The 23,048-nt window shown below is 44.0% G+C and overlaps 1 protein-coding gene across 3 annotated transcripts; it reads right to left on the reverse strand.

Moving 5' to 3' along the window:
• Positions 1-953: 953 nt before the first annotated feature.
• LOC310691144 (uncharacterized protein) lies at positions 954-22,506 on the reverse strand. 3 transcript variants are annotated; one of them, XM_083470756.1, is made up of 13 exons: positions 18,714-22,506; positions 17,410-17,682; positions 10,250-10,364; positions 8,269-8,558; positions 8,090-8,174; positions 6,415-6,638; positions 5,567-5,811; positions 4,415-4,537; positions 3,866-4,007; positions 3,712-3,762; positions 3,049-3,118; positions 2,076-2,357; positions 954-1,485 (listed from the first exon to the last, which is right to left on the reverse strand). In XM_083470756.1, coding segments are annotated over exons 1-13 (2,256 nt in total). In that variant the 5' UTR covers positions 19,069-22,506; the 3' UTR covers positions 954-1,484. The 3 variants fall into 3 exon arrangements, 2 of the variants coding, with proteins under 2 accessions (XP_083326882.1, XP_083326883.1); XR_014518355.1 differs by lacking the exon at positions 954-1,485 and having other exon boundaries at positions 2,218-2,801; positions 2,836-3,118; XM_083470757.1 differs by lacking the exon at positions 954-1,485 and having other exon boundaries at positions 2,218-2,456.
• Positions 22,507-23,048: the final 542 nt, after the last annotated feature.

Here is a 23,048-nt window from a genome sequence, read left to right on the forward strand (position 1 = left end):
CTCTCTCTCTCTCTCTCATTCAGGGGAGCTGGCAGCTTTAACTTTCAACCCATTATCTTCCCGAAATAAAACAGTGACAAAAAAAGTGGCAAACACTTTTGCATGACTGTTTATATTCTGAAAATCTCCCTCCTCCAAACAAGAAACCCTCCCCAGCTTCAGTAACTAACAGTTCCTTAGTTTTACACAGAGGGCTTGAGAAATGCAAGAAACCAACAAAGTAGCTTGATAGGTGTGTGTGTGTGTGTGTGTGTGTGTGTGTGTGTGTGTGTGTGCATGCACACACGCCCCATAAAGAGGGATTTAAAAATAACCCTGAAAGTGAGCTGTGTCTTTTGTTTTTCTTACTCCTTCTACCTTCAACATTCCCCCTCCCCTTCATCTCTACCTCTCCCCACAGGCAACCCCCTCCTCCTTAACAGTCAGCCAGCTTTATGGGGACAGGGAGAATGTTGCAGGAAAGGATCATGTCTGCATGTGTGTCCAGTGCTGTGTGTTTCTTGCTTTTCCTTCTCTACAGTAACAAAAAAAAAATCTGCTTCTGATTGTAATCTTGTTTTGCCCTCTCCATGCCCAACCAAAGGGAAGCTGGGCTGCCATGTGGAGTCCATCAGCTCAGCCCTGCAGAGCAGTGGCGTTTCTTGGCTTCCCATTGACACACGCACTCCCACTTACATGTGTGCCAAAAATAGGGGTGGGACGGAATGGAGAGATTCCCCACTACATGTGCCTTGTAGCAGATCCCCAGTGTAAGTGTGGTTGGTCAAGGAAGAATGTGTGGTTGGTCAAGGAAGCTGTGGACTCAAAAGGGTTGAAAACCACTGGGCGATGAGAGACACAGAAAGTGAGGATAGTGTATGGAACTGCTTGGACCAGCAACAAGGAATTGTCTTCCATTTGTGCAGGTGCTTAGACCATGAATCCAAGTTGTATGTTATGTTATGTTATGTTGAGCACACTCTGAATGTGAGGAAGCCAGGAAAGCAATTAACCCAGCAGTCTGTGTGCCCAGCTCACACCCAGCTGTCCATGTTGCCAGTCACTGAAGCACCAACTACCAGGATCCCTCTGGCCTCTGGAAAAATATCCTCAGAACGTGAAACAACTTCTTTGTTGAGACAGGCCTGCTCAGAGAGCTAAAGGTGACAAGTGTTTTAATATGCACTTTACTTTTATAAAGTTATATTTTTAACCACTGATATTATTCATTTTTTATTCATTTTTAATTTCTGACTTTTATCAGAAATTTTAATGTTTATTTGGTATTCTTAAGAAACTGTGAAGGGATTTTTTACAACTAAGTGGTATACACATTCAATTTTTAAAAAATTGACAGCTGAAGAGCACTAATTTGTGTGGGGGTTGCAGCCATAAGAACACATGTTCTGCTAGACAGTACAGGGCTAGTATACACAGAGTTCTTGAACTTCCTAGAGAGGACTCTGTGTGTGTGGTCATTTCCTTTGGATCCTCTGGGCAGGAACTCTGTAAAAAAGTAGACAATTATTTATATTTCCTTCTGCCTGTGACAAGACTCTCTCTTTCCACCATGCCTTCAAGCTGAGGAGACCTGTGTGGTTGAGGCTCTTACTTTCAGCCATGTTTGCTAAGACTACTGCAATTTTATTGTAACTTAGAAGTATTTTTCTGCATACTATACTACTTTTTCTGTATATGCTGCTTGCATGGAAATGTAAGGAAAGCCTTTTCCAATTATCTTACTAAACTGTGTGGTTCGTTCTCTGCAATGGAGGTGAAGAGGAGGAAGGTAACTAGACTGCAAATGAAAGGGATAGAATGGTGGGTTTGCTTAATTCCTAAGCTTTAGTAAACTGCAAAACTCATAGGTGCTTGCGAAAAAGGCTTCACAGCTAGATTTCATTTGCATTTCTCCCACACACTTAGAAGAGGGGGTTTAGATCTAAATCTACAGATTTAATCCTCCATCCATTTCCCATAGTTTGGCTATCCCTGATTTAACACTTTCCTCCTTCCGGCTCCTTAGCCCCCAAGTAGGCATGATTTGAATTGCTGTCTATGTTGGGAGTGGGCTGCCAACATTCCTCTTTTCTTACCACTTCCTGCAATGCCTGAGGAGCCTCTCTGCCTCATCCCTGCAGTTGATGGTTCTGAGCACCTCAGCTGTCACCTGCGCGGCATAATCTCTTGTATAGAAATTCAGCAGAAGCAGGCTCAGGTCCACCACATCTGCCTTCTCCAGTGTCCCTCGGGGGATGTTGTCATAGCCCTTCTTAACAGGAAACTCATGGAGCTTGAGCTTGAACTTCTTGAGTTCGTTCTCTTGCAAGTTCTCCAGGGTGGACACCAGGCTGTCTGTGATGGTCTTCTCCATCCCTCTGCATTGTCACCCCCCAGAGGCAGGAAAAAACAGACACGCTCTCAAGATGCAAAATGGACCACCCGTCTAAAAAGGTTGGCGACTCCTGCTTTAAATACTGAGATAAAGGATTGTAAGCTACATTTATTAAAGCAAATGTAAGTATGCCTTTAAAAACAGTAACAAACCGAAGTAGAGTATTCATCCCATCATACCTTTATAGATTAGAATAAATCAAGAATATAGTTACATTTATTTCATTAAAACAGTCTCTGGCTGGTTTTGTACCACAGCAAAATTACCATGGCTAGTGGGATACAGTTCAAGGCATTGGCAAAGAGCAGAGTACAGGTAAATGTTGGCTGGGGTTAGGTGAATCTGCAGTGGTAGATAAAAGCTCCAGCCATAAAGAAATTGGTGCATTTCCCCACATTTGGTGGAATCTCTCTCTCTCTCTCTCTCTCTCTCTCTCTCTCTCTCTCTCTCTCTCTCTCTACAGGAACACACATATCTGTCTTCAGAAGTGTTCATCATACATGCAATTTCCCCAATAATTTATCTGAATTCTGAGTAACGACTTTCAGAGCCTCCCCATTGCTTCCCATCCTCCAGTACCCATTGCCCACCTGAGGCAGCTGCTTCACTGTGCCTAATGGCAGGATGGGCCTTTTTTGGTGAAATGGAGTGGGGGAGAAAGGGTTAAGCCTTACCCGCCTTCCGCACCATGTCCAGGGTTAGTTCTGCTGAATGATGCATTGCTTGGTGTGCAGCCACAAGCACCTGGGAAGGTGAAGAGGGAGGGAATACATACAAAGCAAGCAGGGACAACGAATAAAATGAGCATGGTGGGAGATGAGCCCAAGACTTCCAAATCACGTCCAAGTTTCTCTTGGATATGTTAAGAACTGATACTCAGTTTAAAATGGAGAAGCTCACACTGTAAAACTTCAAGGGAGGAATTCAACGCCAGCAAAGGCAGTTCTGCTTGTCAGATGGGACAATTTCCCGACTCCTGCCTCTGAACTCTGTTCTGCAGAGTTTTATGACCCTCCAGGGAAGATTGAGGCAAGCAGGGCGAGGAGAGGACAAAGTCCCATTGCCCTGGTGGTGCCTTGTGCTGCCATGCTGAATTAGTTGAATCTGGGTGGGAAACATCTGTAAAAAAAAACCTAGCTGACTTGAAAGATTTTCATCTGGCACCAAACCAAATGATAAGCCCAGACCACCTTATCCAGGAGGGCTGTTGTTGGATAAAGTCACAAACGTTACTTTTTATCTTCCTGCAGTTCATCTGCTACTGTATCCTCAGCCCCCTCTGCTCCTATTGAGAGGAAAGTGGGATATAAATACAAGGGAAATTACAACCTGCTGACCTTGTGCTGGGTGTAGAATAGGAGAATCCAGCTCCCCTGAAATTAACTCTTCTGAAAAAGAATAAGAAAGAGGCAGTCAAAGAGGGAATGCCACCAGTGGTCCTTTTCTATCCTGCCTCCTTGATCCTGCTATGATCCCTTGATCAAAACTCACTTTTTTTTAAATGCGCCTCCCAAACAATTTCAGTCGTGCCCTTCTTCATCAGGTAGAAGTTGAACTTGTCTTGCATTTGCTCAGCAGACAGTTCTACGTACTGCTGCAGTTTCTCTGCATCCAGGTATTGAAACTTCAGTTCCTGTGGGAAAGAATGAAACCTCTGTAAGTGTGAATCTGAGCCAACGTGGTGTAGTGGTTAAGAGTGGTAGACTCATAATCTGGTGAACCGGGTTCACGTCTCCGCTCCTCCACATGCAGCTGCTGGGTGACCTTGGGCTAGTCACACTTCTCTGAAGTCTCTCAGCCCCACTCACCTCACAGAGTGTTTGTTGTGGGGAAGGAAGGGAAAGGAGAATGTTAGCCGCTTTGAGACTCCTTCGGGTAGTGATAAAGCGGGATATCAAATCCAAACTCTTCTTAGCCCAGCCCACCATTCCAAGGGAGTCAAATTAAAGGGTGAAGAGGGATTCTGGTTGAATTTCTCCCATTCTCAGACTTCACAGTTTGACTCTCCCCCAGTAAAACCTTTCGTCATATTTGCCTCACCTTAGGATAAACTGTGACATCCTCTGAAGCCTTCAAAGATACCTGAGAACCAATCATCAGCGGTTTCAGGGTCACAGGGGGTTTCTCTATTCTCTTTGAATTTACTTCACGCTTTTCGACCGCCTGGGAATGGCAAATAAATTCACTTTTTAGATATGCAAAGAGGGAACCAAACTTCTTGAAGACTGGATCCCTACGACCTTCTTGACACCGTAACACCAGCTAAGGCAGGAATGGGGAACCTGATGCCCTCCAGATGTTGTTGGACTCAAATCAACCCCAATCAGCTGGGGTCAGGGATGATGGATGCTGTAGTCCAAGAGCACCGGCAGATACTCAGATTCCACATCTGCAGTATGAAGAAGATTAAACCACTATGGCACCAGAAATTACACATGGGGAACTCAAGCCAGAGCTCTTGAACTGGGCAGCCTGAACCAAGCATGAGCAAGTTGGCAGAGAGGTACCAGCAATCCTGCGTCCACCTCATCTTCTCTTGATGAGACCATGCAGGAAACCACAGAAGCCATAAAAACTCAATATTTGAATGAAGCATAAGAAGACATTTTTAAGAAAAGTTCAGATTGAGAATGTAATATGATAATGTGCTTTATCTCCCATGTGCCAACACTGCAAATCAGGAAGAATGTTTTTCCTCAAGAGTTCTTATAGACAGTTCATAATTACCAAGCTGATTCCTTAATGAACAAAGCTGAATTTGTTCATCAATAAATCTGAAGGAAGCCTTACTTATTTCAGTGAAGGCTTCCTAGAAAATGTGCTTAGAATTTTGTTTTCACAAGTCAGTGACAACAACATTTGTTTAGAGAACCAGACAGGACATTTGGCCTCTAGCAAGCAGGGTGCCTAACAAAGGAAAAGGGTGTATTTCAATATTGCAAACTTCACTTTGAAACAAGAGTGTTGGTGAGAAGCTAAGTCACCCGGTGGAGGGCAACTGTGAATCTTCTCTCTAGTAGCATGTTGATGTTGGCTAGAAGTTTGGTAAAACAGATCAAGTCCAACAAAGATAAGTACAGTTCATGAACCCTAATGAATAATTTTGCATAGGTATTCTCTCATGGTTAGAGTGATCAAGCAAAAGATCCAGGTAATCTGCAACACCAATCAAATTTGGAGATTCCAAGTTACCTTTACTATAGAAGGGTCATTTGGCAGGAGGTACAGGTGAAATGTTGGTGTTTCCAGTCGAAGTCTCTGATAGAGCAGTACGACAGTGTTGATCTTTTGCTTAAACCACTTTTTGAAAACGACTCCAAGGGAAGAGAACTTGGGGTTTTCCAACACAGCATGGTGAGGCTCCACTCTGTCTGGTTTCTCCAGCCTCATCCCCCCTTCGACAAAATGTGCAATGTAGACATGGGAACTGTCATCACCTGAAAAGACAAGCATGTTAGCAGTGGGAAAGTGAAACTTAACCCCCCCCCCATTTCAGCTCCTGCCAACCTAGCAGTTCGAAACACGTCAAGTGCAAGTAGATAAATAAGTACTGCTCCGGCAGGAAGGTAAACAGCGTTTTCGTGCGCTGCTCTGGTTCGCCAGAAGCGGCTTAGTCATGCTGGCCACATGACCCAGAAAAACTGTCTGTGGACAAATGCCGGCTCCCTCAGCCAGTAAAGTGAGATGAGCGCTGCAACCTCAGAGTTGTCTGCGACTGGACTTAATTGTCAAGGGTCCTTTACCTTATAATTTCACGCAAACATTTATTTTCCTATTGTCTTTTAAGAGGTTTAAAATGTTGTTCCACAGGACAATATGCTGACATGGCAGCTTACAACAGAATGCAAATCAAAGAAAATAATAAAACAGCACAGTTGGAACATTTTGAAAAATTACAAAAGACTGGAAAGCCAGCGCTACTGATTTCTAGACTCCACACCGCAGGCCCCATAGCATTCTGTAAACGTCAATGGAAGTTATTCCTGTTTAGGATTCCTCCTATTATGGTTATAATGCTGGGAACTTTCCCCCTGCCATACCTTCAAGACACAAGAAGTGAGGGACGTGAATGGCTGCCACAGCTTCTACTACATCTACTTTAATGCTGAGCAGAGGGCCAGCGACATGCAACTCCTCAGTGGACTGTTCTTCCAGGTGCTTAGGCCATGAATCAAAGTGGTAGGTTACGGTCACAGCTTCTTTCACTTCACATATGAGATCCGTATTACCGCAATGGAAGGAGCCAGCCTCAGTGGAGCGCACTCTGAATGGCACAAAGGGAAAGATGAAAGTGGAATCAGGTTGAACATTGTATTTGAGAGCAGAAGCAGTAAAGGAGTCTAGAAATGTTGTGAAATGCTGAAAAGCTGCAGAATCATTTAGCATGCTGAATCACTGAATCCTGAGGATGAGTCATTCTCTGTATAAATATTGTATCTGTTTGCAGGCAGACCCAGTGTCTCTGGTGACTCTGTCTGCAGTGACTGTCTGAGCTTTGTGAAGCATGTGCACACTGAAGACTCTGTGTGACTCTAACTCTGTGTATGCTCTAAAGCTAACTTAATCTTCTGTTCACTATGCTGTGAGAGCCAGTGTGGTGTTGTGGTAAGAGCGATGGACTCGTAATCTGGTGAACCGGGTTCGCGTCCCCGCTTCTCTGGCTGACCTTGGGCTAGTCACACTTTGAAATCTCTCAGTCTCACTCACCTCACAGAGTGTTTGTTGTGGGGAAGGAAGGGAAAGGAGAATGTTAGCCGCTTTGAGACTCCTTAAAGGGAGTGAATGGCAGGATATTTATTTTAAATCAGTAAAACTTTTATTCTTTTACTGAAGAAGATTCTGCATTATTAATTTACGCTGCACGTCAAACATGAATTGGGAGAACTTCCACACCTGGTCTAATTGATATTTTTGCAGGAGATGCTTCGCACACTGAGTTGTGGAGGTAAAATATTGACAGAAGGACATCTCCTGGTCAAGCATCACTCAACTGAAGCGCAACTGCTATGAGGCCACCCAAAAAGTAAAAAAAGGTGGTTTTTCATATACAGAGAAGGTGTCTTTAAAATGGTGTCTTCATGCAGAGCAAAGCAAGCTGGTGAAAGTAACTACTCATCTTCTGTTTACCCTTGTGTTGATGATACGAGATCATCAGGGAAATTTCTCGGTAACCACGGCAAGAGTTCTGTAACCCATGCACCCATTTAGCTCTAAACACCAGACCAAAAAGGACACTGCTTTAAAGTGATGGGGAGGGAAACCATGCATGCCACGTTGAACTCTTTGGGAGAAAGGTGGGATATAACTTAATTCATATCAATAAAATGATTTTAAGGGGGGAAACCAACAGTTCCTCAAAAATAAAATAAAATGCAGAGTTCCATATTTTTCACTCTCTTGGAAATAATTAGCAACAGCAATGCTCCAAGGTAATGATTTTCCAGCTGTGTTTGAGGGACCCAGGAGTTCCTCAATGAAGAGATCAGGATTGGTGGGTAAGCTTCCTTCAGAGAGAATTTGCCCACCATGGCCAACTGTTCATTGCAACGTGCAGAACATACTGTACATGTACTCTGTGTATGTTTTAGGGAGCACCACCATATCTGATGATTGTGAGACCCACTGAAACCAGATGTGCTCTGTGGAACAATTAAATGTAAAAACCGTTCCCTGAATGGAAAAGGTGTTTAAATGTCTGATGGAGAGATCACTCACCTGTATGCTTCGTTGCCCCTTTTGGAGTCCCATACCACCTCTGGCTCTATTGGGCCAGCTGCCTTGAGTGGAGTTTGATCCAAATCTGCAAAAGGAGGACAATTATTTGCCTGATGACTTTGCAAGGAGGAAGTTAGTTGAACTGCCTTTGAAGTTTAAGAACTCGAAGTCAAACTCACCATGCATTGCAGAGAGCAGAATCAGAATGGTACCTGGATGTGCCATTTCTACACATTCCAGGAACCTGCAACAAGCTTGCTCCCCCCTTTCCTGGATTAGACTCAGCAATTTTTCACTTTTTAAAATTTTCAACATTTCGCAAATGTCTCTGTATTCTTTCAGAGTGATGACATAAAAATAGTATAGCACATCTACAAAATGTCCAATATGTTGTTCAAGAATTTCTATTAATTGTTTTCTTCCCTTGCAGATCATCTCATTACCAGAGATTGTAGAACTTTCCAATGACCTGTGGCAGAAACATTTATTTTATTTAGGTGACAGAAGGCGGGGAGAGGAGAATTAGAACGTAGTTAGGATGCACACTGCTCCCTTAACATAAATGCCAATGAGGGTCCTTTGGCTAACCCGCCAATAATTTTCTTCTGGGGGCATAGCCCCCCCCCAATATTTTCTCCCCACCACTGCCCACCCACATGCCTTCCCATCTCCCTCCCTTGGTTTGCTGTCTACCCCCAGCCAGGCATCACTCTCTGTTTCTGGCTTTCTTCCAGGAGGAGCAAAGTGGGACACAGCAGTGGGGGGGTGAATGTGAGTGTGTGGTATGTGTGTGTCCCTCCCCCACCTTGCTTCCCATCCCTCCATCCATTGCTCACTCCCTGTCTCTGTGTGGCACCCTCCTGCAGTGGGGACAGCCACCACCCAACCTACCATGGTGGCAGCCTGAGCAAAGATGAGCATGCCTGGCCAGTGGGCGATGACAGGCATGGGCAAGGCGGATGCCTGGCTGAGAGGAGACAGCTGACGTAGGGACAGAGGGAGGCAGAGCAAGCACCCTGGCCGTGCTGCAAACACCAACACCGACTGCCTACACTCAATGCAGCTCCCTGGGTGCACACTGGCCTGACACCAGACTTAGTGCAGCAAGGGGGCGGGGGCAGGGGAAGTAGGCAGGCCTGCCCCACCCATATTTTGTTTAAGTTGGCGCCACTGTCTCTCACACGGAATCAAACTGTTGGCCCACCTAAATTCATATTATCAACATGTTATGATGAAACTATGCTAATTTGTCATATTATTATGAAGTTGCTTTTGTAGTGTTTGAAATTGGCTTATGGGTTGCCCTCTAGCCTCCCACCTCAGGGTTGCCTCAAGTTTATGTGAACCATACCACTCCTTGCTGTGGTCCTTTCCTTCAACCTTCCCCCAATCTTTGGGTTCCCTGCCCCCTAGGGGTTCTTTTCCCCAAAACAAATTCCAATCCTTACCGTGCCCTCCCAACTCGTCCCTCCACGGGGCGGGAGTGAGATGATAATCCCAGCCAAGCTATCCTGACTGTAAGCCATTTGCTGACGACCACTGTCCCCCAAGCAACTGGAAAGTTCCCTGCCCTCAGACCAGCTTAATGTGGCATACAGAGCTGGAGGGTTTAAAAGGTCTTTCAGATACCAAGGGTCATTTGCTGGGGAGGCTGTCGCTCTTGCTTTCCTACTTCAAGCAGCAGTTGGACTAGAATAGATGGCCCACCGAGTTCCCTCCAGGTCTAGTATTCTATGACACAGGCAGGATACCTGCAGCCAGTGGACCACAGGTAGCCCTCGGATGCACTCCTTGGGGCCTTCCAAGGCCAGTGGAGCCCTGCCTCCACTCCCCAGCTGCTAAGCCTTTAAACTATCTGGCAACCTGCCAGCATCAGTGGAAAAATATGCACTTTGGTTTTCCTGCCCAATGGTTGACACAGAAAGTGGGAAAGGTCCAAAATAGCAATTTTCAAAGTATTTTTTCCAAAGCAGGGGCACACACACATTTATTAAATTAGTGCTAAAGCATTTTTGTTTTAAGCAGGAAAGCTTGTATTGTTTTAAGATTAATGGATTTTACGTTTGTTTTGGATTGGAAGGGTTAGCTGAGAGGGGGAAACATTGCTATAATTGTAGCTAAAATGGTGGCTTCCGTCAATTATATAAGTACAGAAATTACCCTTTGGTGGCTTTTTCTGATGGAACCAGTTCCTCCAGAGCTTGATTAATTTTTGACGACAAGAATTCAGATGGCCGGTGCCTTGAAACATGCATTTTGCAAAGTCGCTCTGCTGCTAGATATTGAGAAAGTGAGTGCATGTCAATGGCTTTACTGAGTCCTTTTCCCTTTCTACATATTTTTAACCATTATTTGGCACTGACACACAGATTTGGCATTGTATTGCACGAAAGACAACATTGGTATAGAAAGGATTCACTTCTGTCTCATACAGGTCAGTCTGCCAGTGATGTGGAGGTATCATTTTGGGTGGCCTAAAGCTTAATGTGGAATGCATACTTCTTTCCAACACCACTTTGGCTGTTAATGTCATGGGTGACATACTGAAGGCACAATGGCAGACAATACCAACAAGAAAGAAAAGTGGGAGGCATCTAAGAAAACTTATTAAGAATTATAGACCAATTTCACTACTAAACATGGATTATAAAATATTTACAGGTATCCTGGCTAACAGGCTAAAAAATTTCTTCAACAGGGTAATAGGAAATGATCAAGCCGGCTTTTTACCGGGGAGGCAAATAAGAAATAATACAAGGATAATTAATGACTTACTGGAATATACATAAATGAAACCAAGCAAAAAGGTAGCAATGCTACTGGAAGAAGGCTTTCGACAGCATATCGTGGAACTTCTTAATTAAAACTTTTGAGAGCTTGAGAATAGGAAACAACATCATGAATGGAATTAAGGCAATTTATGACAACCAGAAAGCCAAAATAATTATAATGAAATCACTGAAGAATTTAATATAGAAAGAGGGACTAGACAAAGTTGTCCCTTGTCCCCACTCTTATTTATCACAACGTTGGAGACTCTCTTAATAGCAATAAGGAAAGACCAGGAAATAAGGGGAATCCATTTAGGTAGCCGATATTACAAGGTGAAGGCATTTGCTGATGATGTGATTATTACTATAGTCATAACTCATGTTATGTCCGCTTCATGTTACATTCTTTCAGGTTACATCCCACAGTGACCCGGAAGTACCGTAAAGGGTTACTTCCGGGTTTCGCCACTCGTGCATGCACACAAGGGCAAAATGACATCCCGTTCGCAACCAGAGGTACCACTGTTCTGAAAACCCAATTGAAGGCATACAAAAAGCACTAGTGAAAATGAATGAATTTGGCGAGGTCTCAGGATTTAAACTGAATAAAAATAAATCTAAATTATTAACAAAAAATATGGAAGAGATGGAACAAGAGGACCTAGTAAGAATAACGGGTCTAAAGACCACAAATACAGTAAACTATCTGGGGGTCTGGATTACAAATAAGAACACTAATTTATTTAAACAATTACATTTAAAAATGGAAGGAAATTAAAGGAAATTTAGAAAATTGGAGTAAATTGAAGCTGTCATTATGGGGCAGAATATCAGTGATTAAAATGACAATACTTCCCAAAATCCTCTTTCTCTTTCAGACAATTCCAATAATTATTGGGACAAAATGTTTTCAAGATTGGCAGAGTGACCTGGCCAATTTCATTTGGCAGGGCAAAAAAGCAAGAATGAAATTTAAATTGTTGACGGAACCCAGAGAAAGAGGAGGGTTCGCGGTCCTGGACCTCAGAATGTACTTTGAGGCCGCATGCTGGACTTGGCTGAAAGACTGGATGTTGCTTAGGAATACCGAAGTCTTGGATTTAGAGGGCTGGGACAAGGTTTTTGGGTGGCATAAAAGCACAAAAAGGCTTCACGAACCACCTAATGAGGAAGGCCTTATTCGAGGTTTGGGAGAGGAATAAATCCAAAGTTATAACAAAAAACCCTTGGTGGATATCACCTATAGAGTCAACTGACATTCATAAGAATAACATGAACAATAACTGGCCAACACAGAGACTTGGTAGATGAGATAAATTATTGCCCCAAACTGAAAAGGTTTGAAGAACTCAAGCAACTAGGGCTAAATTGGCTAGAATATTACCAGCTTAGGGTGACTTTTGAAAAAGATAAGACTTTTGATAAGGGTTTGATAACAAAGCATCAGTCTTAGAGAAGGAGGTTTTACAGAACAACCAAAAGACTCTCTCCAAAATGTACAAGCTGTTAAAGAATGCTCAAATAGAAAAAGAGGAAAAGGGAAAGGCCATAATAAGATGGGAGCAGGACTTAGGTTATGTAACAGAATATAAAGAGTGGAAAAAACTGTGGTCAAAAAAATATTAATTTTACAGCATGTTATTTAATAAAAGAAAACTACCTGAAAATGCACCATAGGTGGTATTTAACACCGGAGAGATTGGCTAAAAAGAACAAATCGCTTAGTAATAAGTGTTGGAGATGTACAAAGCAGATTGGAACCTTCTACCATATGTGGTGGACACGTCCAGAGATCAGAAAGTTCTGGGACATGATCCATGAAGAAATAAAAAAGTTACTAAGAACGTCACATGGCAAAAGACCAGAAACATACCTTTTGGGTATACAATGGTACCTCGGGTTAAGTACTTAATTTGTTCCGGAGGTCCGTTCTTAACCTGAAACTGTTCTTAACCTGAACCACCACTTTAGCTAATGGGGCCTCCTGCTGCCGCTGCGCTGCTGGAGCCCGACTTCTGTTCTCATCCTCAAGCAAAGTTCTTAACTTTGCGCCCCCTTGCCCAGATTATCCGGAGCTTTGGGCTGGGCTGTCACCAATATGCTGATGACACTCAGCTCTATCTGCTGATGGATGGCCACACCGACTCGGCCCCGAACACATTGACCAGATGCTTGGAAGCTGTGGCTGGATGGTTTCGTGGGAGCCAATTGAAACTAAATCCTTCGAAGACAGAGGTCCTATGGCTGGGTTGGGATGGCATGGGGATGAGGGACCAACTCCCTTCTCTTGCGGGTCCCAATTAGTGCCATTGCCTTCCGTTAAGAGTTTGAGTGTAATCCTTGACGCCTCCCTTTCCATGGAGGCGCAAGTTACAGCAACAGCCAAGGCGACATTTTTCCACCTTCGCCGCATGAAGCAGTTGGTCCCTTACCTGGCCACAGTGATCCATGCGACGGTCATCTCCAGGCTTGACTACTGTAATTCGCTCTACGCGGGACTGCCCTTGAAACTGTCCCAGAAACTCCAGCGGGTGCAGAATGCTGCAGCGAGACTCCTCACGGGGTCCCTGCCATAGGAGCATATTCACCCAGTGCTTTTCAATCTGCACTGGCTCCCGGTGGAGTACAGGATCAGATTTGAGGTGCTGTTTTTGACCTTTAAAGCCCTTCATGGCCTAGGACCCTCGTACCTATGGGACCGCCTCTCCCAGTATGCCCCACGGAGAGCCTCAAGGTCCATAAATAGCAACACCCTAGAGGTCCCGGGCCCTTAGGAAGTCAGATTGGCTTCAACCAGAGCCAGGGCCTTTTCAACTCTGGCTCCGGTCTGGTGGAACGCTCTGCCTCATGAGACCAGGGCCTTGCAGGATCTGATTTCTTTCCGTAGGGCCTGTAAGACAGAGTTGTTCTGCCTGGCCTTTGGCTTGGAGCCAATTTGATTCCCTCCCTCTCTTTCTTTTTTCTTTTCCTTCTCCTTCTGCGATGAGGCTACATTTTAATATTTTAATGTTGTATTTTTTAATTTTGTTTTTAAGTTGTAATCATTTAACTTGTTTTTATTATTGCTTGTAAGCTGCTCTGAGCCCAGCCTTGGCTGGGGAGGGCGGGGTATAAATAAAAATTATTATTATTATTATTATTATTATTATTATTATTATTAACCTGAGGTACTATTTCTGGGTTAGCGGAGTCTGTAACCTGAAGCGTCTGTAACCTGAAGCGTCTGTAACCCGAGGTACCACTGTATTAAATAGTAATATTTCTAGAGAAAATACTAAATTCTTCCTGTATGCGACATCTGTGGCAAGAATCCTGGTGGCTAAGTACTGAAAGGGTAACCAGGTACCGACCAAAGAGGAATGGTTATGTAAATTAAATTATGTGAATATTTGGAACTGGCCAAATGGTTGGATATAATAAGACTAAAGCCAATGAATACAGTCAAGAAGGAATGGAAGTGCTTGAATGATTATTTAGAAAGACAAGGTTCTAATGTAAAAATTTGGCTGTGTCTAGAATGACCTCGTGAATGGAAAAAGTACGAAGAAATAAAAGATCAATTATCGGGATGGCTGGAATACCACCAGTTCTTTGAGACATTTAAACAAGATTTAAATAATGGATTTAATAACGAGCCCTCAAAATTAGAAAAAGAACTGTTAAATAATAATAACAAAATTATTTCCAGAATGTACTGACTCCTCCTTGACTGGGAAGGAGTCAGTAAGTATTTTCCCTGGCAAGGGAAAAACCCCCAGAATTAAATATAAAATACTAACAGATTCAAAAGTGAGAGGGGGGATTTTCCCTGCTAGATTTGAAGATATACTTTGAAGTTGTGACTTTCTGCTGGATCAAGGATTGGATTCAGTTAGACAATGCTGATGTATTAGATTTGGAAGGATTTGACAATGTATTTGGATGGCATGCATATTTATGGTATGATAAGATATCGGCTCATAAAGGTTTTAAAAAAATCATGTAATTAGAAAATCATTATATCATGTTTGGATAAGGTATAAAGATCTCTTAGAAAGGAGAACACCCAGGTGGATTTCACCAATGGAAGCAAAGGCACACAAAAAGTAAAATATGGAGAGTAAATGGTTGAAATACACAGATTTATTGTTGGAAGATAATGAAGGATTTAAATGGAAACCATTTGACCAAATTAAAGATAAATTGGATGGATGGTTATCAATGAATTGTATAAACTTGATAAGAAAAATGGTTTTGCGACAGAAAAATCCAAATTGGAAACGGAATTGTTAGATACCAATGTTAAAAATCTCTCTAAAATGTATAATTTACTGTTGGAATGACATGCAAAGGATGAACAAGTTAAATCTGTGATGATTGATTGGGCAAGAGATGTTGGACACAATATAATGTTGGATGATTGGGAAAAGCTATGGAAGAAAGGGGTTAAGTTTACTGCATGTACTGTATTAAAATAAAACATTATGAAAATGATGTATAGATGGTACTTAACCCCAGTAAAATTAGCAAAGATCTACCATACAAATGATAATCTTTGTTGGAAATGTAAAGAAAAAGAAGGTACCGTATTTTTTGCACCATAACACTCACTTTTTTCCTCCTAGAAAGTAAGGGGAAATGTCTGTGCGTGTTATGGAGCGAATGCCTGCGGGTGGCGGGAGGGATCTGCTGCAGTCGTGAGCAGAGGATCCATGGTTCCCCTTCCTTCCCTCCTCCATGGTTACAAAGCATGGATCCACATGGATCCTCAGGATTTTTGCATTGGGCTACTCCAAACTCACTGTCAGATCACATGTCTGTGGCCACAGCATGAACCACAAAAATCATATATCCACTATTTTGTTTAGAATATTTTTTTTTCTTGTTTTCCTCCTCTAAAAACTATGTGTGTGTTATGGTCTGGTGCGTGTTATAGAGCGAAAAATACGGTACTTTTTACCATATGTGGTGGACATGTCCTAAGGTGAAAGACCTCTGGGGAAAGATTTATAATGAGTTGAAAAAAATGTTGAAAAATACATTCATTAAGAAACCAGAAGCCTTTCTACTTGGTATAATAGGATTGGAATTGCCCAAAAAAGATGTTAGACTGTTTGTTTATGCCACTGCAGCGGCAAGACTTTTATTAGCCAAAAATTGGAAATCGCAAAAAATACCAACAATAGAAGATTGGCAGATGAAGATGTTGGATTTATTGACTGGAAGAATTCGCGACCAGAAAGAAGAGGGGACACAAGAGGATTTGAAGAAATGTAAAGAATATTTAGCTAAATATTGTAATATAAGATAACTAGAAAATTCTTGGAAGCAACAAATAGGCTTAGGGGTAGAAGAAGAATATGTGTTAGTAAATATTAAGGATTAGAATATTAATAAAGGAGAAGAGGTTAGTAAATGTTAGGAGTCAATATTATTAGAAATATGAATTTGGAGAACTGTCATACAGGTGATATAATGAAATTCAGTTAGAGGGGATGCGAGGAAGTCAGTTATAATGTTATGAGAATTAAATATCTGAAGAAATATTTTTTGTGTGTGTTTAGCTTACTGTATTGTACAGTGTTTTTCTTTGTTGTGTGTTTTGTAATGTCTTTTTTGTCATAAATGTGGAAAAACAATAAAAAATGGGGGGGGGGATAATCAGAGAGCTTGTCTTGTGTGGGAGAGCCTATCGACCTGACAACCCGTAGCATATGTGAAAAGGATCTAGGGGTCTTAGTGGACTACAAGCTTGACATGAGTCAACAGTATGATACAGCAGCATAAAAAAGCTAATGCTATTCTAGGCTGAATCAACAGAACTATATTGTCCAGAACAAGGGAAATAATAGTATGACTTTATTTTGCCTTGGTCAAACTATGTCTGGAATACTGTGTCCTGTTCTGGGCACCACAACTTAAGAGGGATGTTGACAAGGTGGAACGTGTGCAGAGGGGGGCAACCAAGATGATCAAGGGTCTGGAAACAAAGCCTTATGAGGAATGCTTGAAGGAGATGTGTATGTTTAGCCTGGAAAAGAGGAGACTGAGAGGAGATATGACAGCCATCTTCAAATATCTTATGGGCTGTCACATGGAGGAGGGAGCATGCTTGTTTTCTCCTGCTCTTGAGGGTGGGACACGAACCAATGGCTTCAAGTTACAAGAAAGGAGATTATGACTAAATACCAGGAAGAACTTTCTGACAGTAAGAGCTGTTCAGCAGTGCAACTGACTCCCTTGTGCGGTGATGGTCTCTTCTTCCTTGGAGGTTTATCAGCAGAGGTTCTAACGAATCATCAACTTGCTTCCAATAAGTTGCAAAGGAAATGTGCTCTGCTATTTATCACTAGCGTGAGTGAGGGGGGATAATATCGAAACAATATGTCATCTCCAACCTTCTTTAACATTCCCACAATGTCAAAAAGACATACACAGATTGGCACATAGGTTTCACACACACACACACACACACACACACACACACACACACACAGCCCTGCTCAAGAAGCCTCCTCTCCACCCAGTCCCATCAGACTCAGCCAACGTTCTCCCTTCCAAGTTCCTTACCTTTCTTGGTGAGACTCGGGGGACATTCTGGCAGGGACTCATGGTCAAAGGCTTTCAGCACCTCTGAAGCCACTTCCACAGCATAATCCTCATCACAGTATGCAAGAAGCAGTTCTGTGAGCTCCCAAGCATTTGCTTCAACCAGCAGCTCCCTGGGGATACTGACATAGCCTTCCTTGACGGGGAACTTGCTGAGTTTGACCACGAACTTCTTCAGATCTGACTCCTTCAATGTATTCAGTGTGGCCAGCAGGCATAATTGTGTAAACTGCACTGTGGTGATTATTGATGTTAGTAGAAGTATTGAACAGAAAAATCCAGCATTCCTACATTCCCCTTCTCTTCCTGTTGGAGCACTATCAGACTGGACTAAGTAGGGAAGGGCTGTGGATTTGTAGTAGATCACATGCATGCAAAGGATCCCAGGTTTAATCCCTGGATATCTCCAGATAGGGCTTGGAAAGATTCCTTCCTAAATCCCTGGAATAAACTAGATGGACCCAGTGGCCCAATGTGCCCTAAGGCAGCTTCCCATCCTTCTAGCCTCTCAGGTGATTGAAGGAGCCCAGCCTGGCCCAGAAGAGAGAAGCTGGTCCAGGAGGGTTTGACGACTCCCTTAACTTACGTGCCTCTTCTTAACACTTTGGAGGCTTCTACAATTATTTCCCACCCTGTTTCTGATGTTCCTTCTTCCCCGGTGGGGAGCGGATGCCGTGTAGTGTTTTGCCTCAGGTGCTAACATGCCCTGGGCCAGCCCTGGTTCAGATGGAGGGCAGAGGGGTGTGGGAAGACGCCACCTCACTTTACACAGGGAAGATTTACATCCATCATTCCACTCACTTTCACCCTGGACCTCCACACCCCCCACTGGCCTTTGGCTCTGTTCTCCTGCTCTGGAAGGTAGGACTCGAGGCAATGGCTTCAAGCTGCAAGAAAGGAGATTCCGACTAAACATTTGGAAAAACCTTCTGGCAGTAAGAACTGTTCAGCAGTGGAACAGACTCCTACAAGAGATTTTTAAGCAGAGGTTGGATGGCCATCTATTTGCCATGGATGCTTTAGCTGAAATACCTAAATTTCAAGGGGTTGGACTAGATCTCCCTTGGGTTCCCTTCCAACTCTTAGATCCTGTGATTCTTTGGAATGTTGCCCAGGAGGATATGCGACTCTCCTGCTCGAAAGGTTTCCCCACCCAAGGAGGAAGGCAACCATGGGAGGGAGCTGAGCTCTCGGTACTGACAGAACCCGCGAGGTGTCAGCACCATCAGTCGGATCGAGCCCCCGCCCCGCTCCCAGTCCCTTACTTAGCCAGGTGATACCCGAGGGATCGTCCACCGGCGGATTGTAGTCCATTGCCTGCAGCACCAGGGCCGTCACCTCCACAGCATAAGCCTCACCGTAGTAGCTGAACAGCAGGTCTACGAGCTGCAAAGGCATGGCTTCCTTGAGCAACTCCTCGGAGATTCTTCTTCCCTTGACCGGGAATCTGAGCAGTTCGCGCTTGAATTTTTCCCACTCCCCTTCCCCCTCCTTCAACTCCTGCAAGATGTTCAGAAGGAGGTAACTGGCGGATTGCAGATTCGGGTACTCAGGATTTAAGAAAATGAGGGCACGCATGTGATTTGTGGAAAAGAAGAACTTAGTCCCCATTGCGCTCATTCTCCACCAGAAGCAGCCCAGCCAAAGCCTCGGCCAGAGAAAAACTCAGAAGATCTGGAGACTGTGCCAAGGCAGAGAGGCAGGTGGGCGCGATCCCCGGGCCAACTCGCCGGGAAAGAGAGAGGCCTGGCCGGTGAGCAGCAGGAAACCCGCTCCGAGAGCCCCGTCTCTTGCCCTGCGCGTCGCCTTCTCTTCCCTTTGGCGAGGAAACTCTTGGAGATCCTTCTCTCCGGCAGCAGCAGGAGACTGGAGGGCGGGGAGGGCGGAAGGGGCGTCTTTCCAGCAGCTCGCCTTTAGGGCTCCCCAGCCCAGCCCTGCGTTGGAAGAACTTGGCTGAGCGGTTCTCGGGGGAAAACCTTCGAAGGCAGCCCACGCAAGATTTGCAGGGGCGCTTTGGCTGCAAGACGGGGGTAAAGAGAATCCGCTCTTGCTCTCCCTTTGCGCAGGATCTGAAGCCGGGAGGAGCGGCAAGGAGGCAGAGCAGGAAAATGTGGGGGCGCGCAAGAAAGACCTGCTCGTCCTTTGGAAATCTAACGCACCCCGCCCAAAGAAAAGGAACCTGTGATTTTGTTCAGGGTGCTGGGACTTGTAGATCTCTCAGAGGTGAACTGTGGTTCCCAGGATTCTTCCTGGGCGTGGGCTTGAAATGCGTGCCTTCTGCCACTTGTGCTGCGCTCTCGGAGGCTAGTTTCTAAGGGCGGCAGCTGAGGAGACTGTCACAGAAAAACCAAAGAGCCCACCGGAACATTTTCCACACACACAATCACACACACAGCGTGGCAATCGAGCGCACTGGAATATAACAAACCTAGGCAGTGAGTGCTTTTATTTTTTAACTGCATGAGGCATAATCCTGCCACAGAAACTTTCATTTACTTGAAGCGTGGCAGCCAAGATATTAAACCTGGTGGGTGGGGGTCAGGAGTGCCAACTTGAAAAACACATGGGGGGGGGGCGGAGGTGCCCAGCCCTGCATTATCGATCACATGAGGCGATGCACACACTATCAGTCTGCATTTCTTAGTGCAGAGTGTATTGATATGATGTGTAGACATCTTTCCTATTCTACTTAATTCAAGAGGGTTCTGGAAGCTTCTCTGTGTGAAAGAAACAAACAGAAGTCACCCTGATTACTATTTCTCTCCTTTTTGAATGTTTGGTTATCTGCTCATCCAAGTCTTCAGTCTGGTAAGGTCACTGCTGTTTCTTTCTCCTACAATTTTTACCCATAACCCTCAATCTGCTTTTCATCCTCAAAGTCATGGATTTTTTTCTAAAATTTACACATCCTTCATATATAATGCTACTCCTCCACCCTTCCTGATTGGTCAATCCCTACAGTCCTGTCATAAGTCTCATCCCACCTGGTTTCAGTAATGCCTACCAGGTCGTATTTGTGATCCTGGATAAAAAGCTCCAGTTCATCTTGTTTGTTTCCCATGCTTTGTGCATTATGGAGAGACAAATGAAACCATGAGTTGTTCTCTGCAGCTGCTTGCTTCCTGCAGTTTCTTGCCCTTTAGCAGGTTTCTAGAGCATCACCTCAGTTTCCTGTGACTAAACTACCGTAATATCTTTAGTCAGGAGATACTTCAGCTGAGATTCCTGCATTGCAGGGGGTTGGACTAGATTACCCTTGACGTCTCTTCCAACTCTAAGATTCTATGATTCTAACCAGATTCACCCACCCAATGCTGCAGATTTTGCATACAAAAGGGTTGCAACAGGTAACCGGCCCACTTATCCCAGTAATTAATATCCAGATTCTGCACCCACAACTTGTCTGCAGACAAGTCTCAGACCTAAATGCAGGACCTCCACATTCTCCCTGAAATAATGTGAGGAGGGGAGAGAGGAGTATCATCAGCATCTTCTAGGGCTGGAGGAAATTTTCTAGGTCATCTGGCCTGATGCAGAAAATCCAGCCCTACAGCATTTTCAACAGGTGGCTGTCAAGAGTCTGCCTGAAGACCCCCAGCAGGGGTGCCAACTTGAAAAAATATGAACAGGTTGCAGATTTAACATATAGAAGAGAACAAGAAGAATATATCACAATATGTGGTACACACAAACCTTTTGAATGTCAATGACTGTCAACTTGGGGGGGTCACATATTTTTTGAGGGGGCGAAGGGTCCTTGGCCACTAGGAACTGGCTCCTATGGCCTTCAGTGAGGGAGCTCCCCACCCCAGGAATTGGCTCCATGAAACCATATGAGAAATTTCCAAATAAAACTCTTCCAGCAGTTTCATGCAAATGCTAAGCTGCATCAGAGACCAGATGGATCTCTGCAGGAGCCCACAAGCCCAATGCTCATATACGGATTCATCCATGCCCGATCTTTCTCCACCTTGCTGCCTACAAGGAAGAGATCACTGGCCCAGCCTTTGTTTACAGTAACCTGCCTGAAATCCTCATGCTACCAGGAAACTTTATTAGCTGGGTTGGTAGGCATAAAACTAAAGTTCAAAGTACAATGTAGGGCAGGTGTGAATCATAGAAATATTGAGTCCTTGTGCCCTGGGAAGATGTTTGCAGAAACACTTTGGAGGTTCATACTCAAGATCTATTGATGCTGAGGAATCACCATGCTATAATCAGTCAGGGTGATTTCAGAGGGACAGACATGCTACAAAGGGGGAAATACAAGCCTGGGTTAGAAACCAAGCACCATTATTTCTCTTTCTGTGTTCCACAACATTATATTTAATTCAATTTAGGATTTCTACTGTTGTGGTTATAACATTGTTTTTAAACTAGTGTGCCGGGGCACATTGAGGAACATTCAGGGGTGTCGTCCTTTCATTAACTTGCAACCCTGATCTTCCTGCATTCATTCTCTCTCTCTCTCTCTCTCTCTCTCTCTCTCTCTCTCTCTCTCTCATTCTGAGGAACATTCAGGGGAGCTGGCAGCTTTAACTAGCAACACATTATCTTCCAAAAATAAAACAGTGACAAAAAAATAGGGAAACACTTTTGCATGACTGTTTATATTCTGAAAATCTCCCTCCTCCAAACAAAAACCCTCCCCAGCTTCAGTAACTAACAGTTCCTTAGTTCTACATAGAGGGCTTGAGAAATACAATAAGGTAGCAAAGTAGCTTGATGATGATGGTGTGTAGGTGTCCACCCTATAAAGAGGGTTTTAAAAATACAGTGGTACCTCAGGTTAAGAACTTAATTCATCCTGGAGGTCTGTTCTTATCCTGAAACTGTTCTTAACCTGAAGCACCACTTTAGTTAATGGGGCCTCCTGCTGTTGCTGATATGCCGCTGCATGATTTCTGTTCTCATCCTGAAGCAAAGTTCTTAACCCGAGGTATTATTTCTAGGTTAGTGGAGACTGTAACCTGAAGCATATGTAACCCGAGGTACCACTGTAACCCTGAAAGTGAGCAGTGTCTTTTGTGTTTCTCACTCCTTCTACCCTCAACATCACTCTCCCCCCAGGCAACCCCCTCCTCCTTAACAGTCAGCCAGCTTTATGGGGACAGGGAGAATGTTGCAGGAAAAGATCGTGTCTGCATGTGTGTCCAGTGCTGTGTGTTTCTTGCTTTCCTTCCGCATGGTAACAAAAAAAAATCTGCTTCTGATCCTAATCTTGTTTTGCCCAGTCCATGCCCCCCACCCAACCAAAGGTAAGCTGGGCTGCCATGTGGAGTGCATCAGCTCAGCCCTGCAGAGCAGTGATGTTTCTTGGCTTCCCATTGACACACGCACTCCCACTTACATGTGTGCCAAAGTCAAAATAAAAAAATTCCTTCCAGTAGCACCTTAAAGACCAACTAAGTTAGTTCTTGGTATGAGCTTTCGTGTGCATGCACACGAAAGCTCATACCAAGAACTAACTTAGTTGGTCTTTAAGGTGCTACTAGAAGGATTTTTTTTATTTTGACTATGGCAGACCAACACGGCTACCTATCTGTAACTGGAACTATGTGTGCCAAAAATAGCGCTGAAAAGGAGTGGGATGGAATGGA

Source organism: Podarcis liolepis (genome assembly GCF_965112155.1).
Source record: "Podarcis liolepis genome assembly, chromosome: 13".
Taxonomy (NCBI): domain Eukaryota; kingdom Metazoa; phylum Chordata; class Lepidosauria; order Squamata; family Lacertidae; genus Podarcis; species Podarcis liolepis.

Coding starts and splice junctions, on each gene's coding strand:
- LOC310691144 (XM_083470756.1), bottom strand. CDS start 19,068: ATGAGCGCAATGGGGACTAAGTTCTTCTTTTCCACAAATCACATGCGT. Junction 10,365..17,409: donor CCCGAGTCTCACCAAGAAAG/GTAAGGAACTTG, acceptor CTCAATATCTAG/CAGCAGAGCGACTTTGCAAA. Junction 2,358..3,048: donor GGACATGGTGCGGAAGGCGG/GTAAGGCTTAAC, acceptor GTGACAATGCAG/AGGGATGGAGAAGACCATCA.